The sequence below is a fragment of the Mustelus asterias genome, chromosome 13 (genome assembly GCF_964213995.1).
Source record: "Mustelus asterias chromosome 13, sMusAst1.hap1.1, whole genome shotgun sequence".
In the NCBI taxonomy this organism is placed as follows: domain Eukaryota; kingdom Metazoa; phylum Chordata; class Chondrichthyes; order Carcharhiniformes; family Triakidae; genus Mustelus; species Mustelus asterias.
The window spans coordinates 32,889,493-32,898,407 of NC_135813.1; the positions used below are offsets into that span (position 1 = coordinate 32,889,493).

An 8,915-nucleotide genomic window follows, 5' to 3' on the forward strand; every position below is an offset into this window, starting at 1 on the left:
TAGCTATGAGGAGAGGTTGGAGAAACTTGGTTTGTTCTCACTGAAACGACGGAGTTGAGGGGCAATCTGATAGAAGTCTACAAGGTTATGAGAGGCATGGACAGAGTTGATAGTCAGAAGCTTTTTCCCTGGGTGGAAGAGTCAATTACTAGGGGGCACAGGTTTAAGGTGCGAGGGGCAAGGTTTAAAGGAGATGTACAAGGCAGATTTTTTACACAGAGAGTAGTGGGTGCTTGGAACTCGTTCCCGGGGGAGGTAGTGGAAGCAGATACGGTAGTGACTTTTAAGAGGCGTCTTGACAAATACATGGATAGGATGGGAATAGAGGGATATGGTCCCCGGAAGGGTAGGGGGCTTTAGTTAAATTGGGCAGTATGGTCGGTGCAGGCTTGGAGGGCCTAAGGGCCTGTTCCTGTGCAGTAATTTTCTTTGTTCTTTGTTCTCCATGGTTTTCTGGTGAAGAATACATTGAAAGTATTTCTCCCTTCAAGTTTCAAAATACACATAGCTTCCAGTACATGCAAATATGTCACACTGCAAATCCCACTGACAACCTTGAATTAATTCTGAGCATGCTGAGTATTATTAGGCAAACATTGTCCAATTGTGGAACCGTGTTTAATGTTGGTCAGTGTTTTGAGTTTTTCAAGCACAGGTTGAGTGAGTACCATCTTGCCCATTACAAACAGTGGCTGGGACATGCTGTTTGATATGATCCACCACTCATCTTTGGGCCGACATACTTAGCATCACACTGACATTGAAATTCATATACCACATTACATAGATTAGTGCACAGGGCCCTGTTCTTTGCAAACAGAAATAACATGTACACACATTCCATCTGATTCAGCTGAACAAAATAAATGGCAACCATTCACTGATTCATTATCCAGGGTCGACCAGAATCAAGCTGCCTAGTTTAAATTTCAAACAATACTTGGCAGTTACCTGTCAGTCACCATCAACTGGTGCATTTTAAATGGCAACACCTCTGCCAGAGTCCACTTACCAACAAATCAGCATTCTCTTTTCATATAATATAAATTGCTGTTTCTCTCTTATATTGGTATTCTTGCAAGTGTCCTGATGAGTGCAAGATGAAAAACTTTGATAGCACATCACCTTTTTCAGCAGTACTCAAGTTCTGTACAACCAAATGACTGCTGGAATGTAGGGGGAAATGGCTGCCAATTAGACCGCACCAAACAATAATGTGAATTAGACCACAGCAAACAACAATGAGTTAAATGACTAAATAATCTGTTTTAGTAATGTTGGTTGAGGGATATTGGCCAAGACACCAAGAGAACTCCCCAGCTTTTCCATGGGGTTATTCAAGCCAAGACCCTATCTGTTGGATGTGACATGAAAGAACGCCCCTCTGACAGTGTGGTGCTCCACCAGTATTTCATTGAATTTTCAGCTTAGGTGATGCACTCAAGTCTATGAAGTGGGACTTCACCATGTGACCTTCCGACTCAGAGGCAAGTACACGGCGACTCTGCCAAGACCCTGACAAAGTCTGGTCAAGGTGCCTTTTGATGTATAATGGCAGATACGTACATGGAAATCAGCTAAGCTACTGGAGGGTGCCTATTCCTACTGAACATGATCTAGGAAGGAAGGGAGCAATCTAGAAAAACAACCATTTGAATAGAAAATTAAGGAGCGAGAACAGTTAGTGAGAGAAGGTTCTACAGTCAGTTAACAAATGATCCAAGCTCAGCTGAGAGGATTCAGTGAAAGAAGATGATTAGAAATCGGAAGAACCAAGCCAAGAGCAAAAAAATAGCCTTTTTGTCTCCAGTTGTAATCTACTAGATTCACACACACACACTATTGTGTGCAGTTTGGTCATGTAAGATATTAAAGGGAGTGGAAAAGATTTATGAAGAAGTGAAATAGAAAGGAAAATGCCATAAATGGCAGCAATGGCATCAAAGATCTGTCAGGTATCTCAGACAGGGAGGGATTTTCCGATGAGGAGATTTTGAGTATTTTGGGTCTGTACTTATTGGAGTTTAGAAGAATGAAAGGCAACCGTATTGAGACATATAGGAGGCAATTTTCCCACTGCACCACGTAAATTTTCCATCGCAGTAAGGTTGGGAGAATCTCATGGCCGGGCATGCGTGGGATTCACGCGTGCATCTTCCAGCGCCGGATTTCTGACAGATCTGCACATGCGCAAAGCCCCACTCATCACACCGATCTCAACATTGCCAGTGGGAATAGGCCCGCTCCCTGAAATTTAATGATATCCATGCAGGTGGCCTCTGCAGTGCATTGTGTGGGAGAGATTGGTCTCTGAACTCCCATTGAAAAAACAAATATGAATTGCTCCAGTTTTCCCTGGAGTTTGACACTTAATGTTTTTGGGAGAATTCCGCATTCTACTTTTGGGACATGAGAGGGCATAATCTCAAAGTAAGGGGTCGCCCATTTAAGACGGAGATGAGGAGGGTAGTGAATCTGTGGAATTCTTTACTGCAAAGGACTGCAGAGGAGGAGTCATTGAGTATGTTGAAGCTGAGATAGACAGATCTTTAGTCATTGAGGGAATCAAGGGTTATGGAGATATGGCGGGAAAATGGAGTTGAGGATTATCACATCAGATCAGTCATGACCTCATTGAATGGTGGAGCACACTCGATGGGCTGAATGGCCTGCTTTTCCTTATGGTCGGGAAGGGCAGGGGTAGGGTTTGGAGAAATGGCAACAAAAACGTGGTGGGGAACAAGATCCTTGGCAAGAATCTGGGAGGACGGAGAGAAATTCTGTAAACCAGAGCAGAAAACAAAAGGAGCATTCACAGGAAGGAAAATACAAGTTTCACATCTCAGCAGGAGAGAGATGAAAAGCATCGGACTGGGTCTGGTTTACAGACACAACCAGTAGCACGAACCAGATAGGCTTTCCTCAGTCCTGCTTCCAAACACACTTTCTCCAATCCAAAACCTTTCATTCAAACGTCTTTTAATTACTCAACTTATTTTCCCACACATACCCCACCAACATGCGAAGTGCCAGTCAGGACTATACCCCCGGGAGATTTCCTTAAGAAGAGTTGTAAATAAGGATGAGACTAACAGTGGCGAGGATTCAACAGCAAACTAGCAACATCAAAGCATTTCCTGAGCTGACTTTTCCCCGAGATGCCTCGTAACGAAAAAAATTTAGATTTTCGTCAGAACAGTGTGAACAACTAAGAAACTCAAACAGGTTTCAGGTCTGAAAGAGCACCCATCAACATATAAATAATCAACCTCAAAATCTTGCAAACGGGAATATTAATGCATCTTTTTTCAAGCAATGATTGTGTGGCGTGCTGTATATAAGCTCAACTTCAGCAAAAAGGGTAGAAATACTACTCATTACACCATGTAAAAAGAAAACGTTACTCTGCTTTTCACACTTGATTACAGGAGTACAACTGGATATGGCAGACATTTTTAGGAGGCAAATCGGTTGGTGTGGAGCTTTGCCAAGACTGCTGGAACAGTATTTGAACATTGGCGATGCCAGTCCTGGTCTCTTCCCAATGCCCACACATAGGTACTTTCCCGTGGATAAGAGGAACTTGACTAATTTTTCTCTTGACTGAGTTGAGGGAGATTGAAGAACAATTTTACCGGCTTTACAACCTCAGCTGAGGCCAGGTCACTCGGCACAGACTCACGCACGCGACCTGGGACCCTCTCGTGATTGTATATCGCACTGCTGTGACCAAAAGCAACCCTCGCCTCCCCATTTAGTCAGAGCCATGTTGGTCTTTACCTTTTCAAAAGGGAAAAGTCAGCAATGCAGTTATAATTAGATATTGAAATGGTTTACCTGTGTAGCACTGCCCAACCCTTACGGATTTACATACATCTCACGAGGCTGATTAATTTTTCTGGTTGGAGCTGCAAGCCGTGCCCTAATTATGGAACTCCAACTCGGACATCATAGTCGATTATGAGTCACCAGATTTGGGTCACTCGAGCAAACTGAAATACAAAATATAAACAGCAATCAGAAAATGCAAAGCAACGCGTTTGGAGCTACTGAGTAAAAAGCATTATTACAGGAGGGACTTCCATTATTTGGTGAAAGCTGTTCAGGATCTTTAGTCGCAAGAAATATAAGAACTAACTTCCCAAAGTAAATCAAAGACAAAGATTTAATAAAAGAAACTTCATTACACAAACACTCGGGCCACACCCTGGGCCACACAAACTCCCCACAATCCCCAACAGCTTTCTATTTATAACCGGATTAGCTGACCTTCACGGCATTTTACCATTGGTTACATTATAACAGATTCCAATGTTACAATGTAATATTGGTTACATTGTAACAAAAGCTTCTGCTTTGGTTATATCGGCATCGCAGACTAATGTTCATATTCTGCCATTTACATGGTTAGTGCTAGTTAAACCAGGTATGAGCGGCAGACATTTTTTTTTAGTTTATTTATTTATTTATTGTCACAAGTAGGCTTACATTAACACTGCAATGAAGTTACTGTGAAAATCCCCAAGTTGCCACACTCCAGTGCCTGTTTGGGTACACTGAGGGGGAATTTAGCCTGGCCAATGCACCTGACCAGCACCTCTTTCCTGATGGCAATCCTGATAATGAAAATGTTATAACTGGAAATAATCAAAAGATGGGCCCTCCAGTGGCGCCTGTCCCATCGACCAGAATGGCAGGATCCTGCGCCAGATTCAGCACTTGAAACTTCAAAAATTACGCACAGGCGGATTCCCCTCCGACTCTCCTGATGGACTGGAGGCTGATTTACCCCCCACCTTTAGCTGACGGGTTTGAAGGTCCCAGTGCCATACCTAAACACCAGTCCCTCACACTGGCCATGCAGGATGTCAGAGGGAAAAGGATTGTAACCTCAGTAAGAATTCAATCACCTTCTCCTGAGCCCATCAGCTGCTAGGCCTCCATGCTCCACTTGGACCTCTATCCACTAACTCAGTGGTCTTCATCCATTCCCGTCCAGTAAACAATGTGGTATCTCTTTGACCCCCTTGTTTGTGAGCTTTTCGGGGTCCAGCTTCTCTCCCCTCGGTCTTCACTCTGTCTCTCGTTGTTCATCTTCTTCATCCACCTCCCTGCCATCGGGAGCCTTCATCTTACCCTCCCCTCCTTACACAGTCCTCCTCGTCTTCATCAGGCTACACCCTCCCCTCCCCCCCACACCTCTCATTCTTCTGACCTTTGTCACAGTATGTGCATGAATCCCACAGCACAGTGCTGTCCAGGTAGACACTGGTATGTGGAACCAATGGGAGAAGCACTCCCTAACCCAGGTACAGTGCTGATCCGAGACAGTGACACAGCAAGGCCCATGGGTCCAGCAGCATGGTAGTGTTCATGTAGACCAGCTCGGCATGGAGATGGAGGGCATGAGCCGGTCTGTCCCAGCAAAGTGGTGAGCAGGGCATCAGGAGAAGTGGAGCACAATGGCAGAAAGGCTTTGTTGCCCTCACCTCAAAGTCTCTTGCCAACTGCCCTTCTGCACGCCACTGTTTAACAATCGGGTTTGACCCCGATGTGATTTCCTGTTGGTGTGACACAAGATCGAAAGGCCTAATGGGACCCCAGTGGGCCGCTGTTTTAATGAACATTCATGAGATGCCAATTAATGCAAATGGCATTTGCATCACCTGCCAGGGTGACCAACCCGCCATTAACCTGCTATTAGGAGAACTGCAACAGGATTTTGCACCGATGGGTTTCTGACTTTTTGGCTCCCACCAGATTCTCCACGCTTGCCCACCACCAAACCTATCGCAAGAGTTTGGGAGAATTCCACCCCTTGGTGTTCTGTTATTGTTGGATGCCTCCGATACTTGTTTTGCTCAATTCCCAACAGTCTATACCATATTTTATAGAACGTGTTCAGTCTATGTTTCTCCCTTCTCAACTGTACTGATTCCTATATTAAATCTCTGATCAAGGATGGGACAATGGTGTATTTCCTGTACTGAATCGTGCAGAACCATCTTTGTGACGATCGCAAAGTTTGACTGCTCCAAGTGCCAATGGCCAACCTCGGAGTTAGCAGTTGCTTGTTGAGTGAAGGGTACGGTGGCATAGCAGTAATGTTCCTGGATTAATAATCCAGAAACTTGGACTACTGGTGGGACTGGAAAATCCCAGACAGTGTGTTTAAACTGATTCTTTTAGTTTCACTATTTCGGCCAAGCGAAGTAGTATTGAAACTGTTCCTATCCTCCAACAATTTGCATTTACATACAGAGAGAGTGTACAATAGCAAAAAGGTGGATGAGGGTAAAGCAGTTGGTGTGGTGCATATGGATTTCAGTAAAGCGTTTGATAAGGTTCCCCACTGTAGGCTATTGCAGAAAATACGGAGACAGGGGATTGAGGGTGATTTTGCGGTTTGGATCAGAAATTGGCTAGCTGTAAGAAGACAGAGGGTGGTGGTTGATGGGAAATGTTCATCCTGGAGTTCAGTTACTAGTGGTGTACTGCAAGGATCTGTTTTGGGGCCACTGCTGTTTGTCATTTTTATAAATGACCTGGCTGAGGGCGTAGAAGGATGGGTTAGTAAATTTGCGGATGACACTAAAGTCGGTGGAGTTGTGGACAGTGTGGAAGGATGTTGCAGGTTACAGAGGGACATAGATAAGCTGCAGAGCTGGGCTGAGAGGTGGCAAATGGAGTTTAATGCGGAAAAGTTATCTTCAGTGAAGTAAATTTGGACACGGTCACTTCAATTCCCACTGGATGCAATTCCAACCACCCATAATTTAGCACAAAATTTGGTATCAACTGCATTTTGTTCGGGTGCATCTCAGTCGGTCACACTTTCACATCTACATTCTGAGTTGAAGCCCCAATTCCAGGATTGAGCACAATTTTAAGGCCAACACTCACATGCGGAACTTTAAGAATGCTGCACTGTCAGCAGTGCCATCTTTCAACCGAGGTCCCATCTGCCTGTCCCAGTGGGTGTAAAAGATCCCATGGTACTATTTCAGGGGGGGAGGGGGTTATCCCTGCTGTCCCGGCCAATATTTATCCCTCAAATGAACGTCACAGAAACAAATAATCTGGCCACTATCACACTGCTGTTTGTGGGAGCTTGCAATGTGCAAAATGGCTGCTGGACTTCCTACATTTGAAAAGTACCTAAATGTCTGTAAATCGTAGGAATTAGGAGCAGGGGTAGGCAAATTCAGCCCTTCGAGCCCGCTCCGCCATTCAATCTTCACTTCTAAGGCTTTAGAACGTTGGGCAATAAAAGTAGTTTTGATAAAACAAATTTTAGTCCTGACTATAACCCAAGAAGGCTGGCAGGTAAAATATCATAGAATCCCTACAGTGCAAAAGGAGGCCATTCGGCCCATTGAGCCTGCACTGACAACAATCCCACCCAGGCCTTATCCCCATAACCCCAACACCCTGACACTGAGGGGCAATTTAGCATGGCCAACCAACCTAACCCGCACAATCTTTGGAGTGTGGGAGGAAACCGGAGCAATCGGAGGAAACCCACGGGAAAAATGTGCCAACTCCGCACAGACAATGACCCGAGGCTGGAATTGAACCCGAGTCCTTGGCACTGTGAGGCAGCAGTGCTAATCACTGTGCTACCGTGCCGCCCCTGGGGTTCAGGGTGAAATCTAGTGGTTGTGGAAGGCAAATTTTTGGTGTCCTGCTGGGGAAGCCTAATTAGATCTCAGTGCTGTTACCAAATCTAAAAATTGGTGAGCACGGGTCGGAGAGGTGGGGTGATGGAAATGTCATCTGCAAAGGTTGGCCCTCACTTTGATAAGCTCAACATTCTGAAAGACAAGGGTTAGTTTCATTTGCAGACTCTACAGATTTTAATTCCTACTGTTTTTATTGCCATAGCAGCCTTTCGTGGGGGACAACTATTGCGATGGAAATAACAACAGAGCCTACTGCAGTTATGATGGCGGTGACTGCTGTGCCTCAACTGTCATTACTAAAAAGGTTAGAATCCTTCAAAACTGCTTCATAAAACCTATTTTTGGCCATGTTTGTGCTTTGCGTTGTGCCCCATGACCCTTTCCCTCACGTATTTAGACAAACAATGGTGATATTTCGCCACAATGACAAGTATCCTCATTAAATTTTATAGACACAGGTAAGAAATTGATGGATGCATCATTAGGACGAACCAACATTAAAAGGTTTTAAAAGAATCTTCAAGCAATTATAAAGATATATAGCAACTTAGAAAGGGCAGGGTGGGAAGGAGAGAAAGGGTTGACTCACATCATTATGCTTTATCTTGCTCCCAGGAATAGGTGAGCCATTAAATGTTATAAATATGGTGGAAGTACTGTAATTTGCGGGATTTAGACTTTTTATTCACCCCCCTCACGCACTGTACCCCCTCCCGACCAACTAAAACTCAGTTTTCAGCTCCTCTGCAACAAACTAGACTCATTACAAAGGAATTCTTTGTGATTGGATCAAAACTGGCATCAGCAGAAGCATTCGAGGCACCGAATTAGAAATTTGGGTGGTCAAAGTAGTCATGATAAAACAAACGTTCGTCCTGATTTTAAACCCAGCAGATATGGGGCAAAATCTGGATGGAGTCACTGGAACATAAAATCACCCAAAGTGGGCCTCCAATCCATCCTTCAGGTGGGTTAGGTTAAAATTGGGTCTTTTGTGTTTATATTGCACCTATCATTATTCTAGTAATATTGCAAATCCCATCAGTTACAGTAAGTAGCATGAAATGCAATTACACTTTCTCACACTGGTAAACGGCAGCCTCTGAGCAGAACAAGCACTTGCAAACATCAATGAGATAACTTGTCCGTTAATCAGGTTTTGATGAAATTGGTTGCTCAAAAGTGAGTTTCTTGCTCTGATTTAAATCATACAAAGAGATCTTTTACAATTAC

General features: G+C 44.2%; 1 protein-coding gene across 1 annotated transcript in view; it reads left to right on the forward strand.

Moving 5' to 3' along the window:
- Positions 1 to 8,141, forward strand: part of pappaa (pregnancy-associated plasma protein A, pappalysin 1a) — a 285,790-nt gene extending 277,649 nt beyond the window's left edge. The window contains exon 21 of the mRNA XM_078227597.1: positions 7,885 to 8,141. Coding sequence (XP_078083723.1) covers positions 7,885 to 8,058 — 174 coding nt within the window. The 3' untranslated portion in view covers positions 8,059 to 8,141. The remainder of the gene's footprint in view (positions 1 to 7,884) is intronic.
- The last annotated feature ends 774 nt before the right edge of the window (positions 8,142 to 8,915 follow it).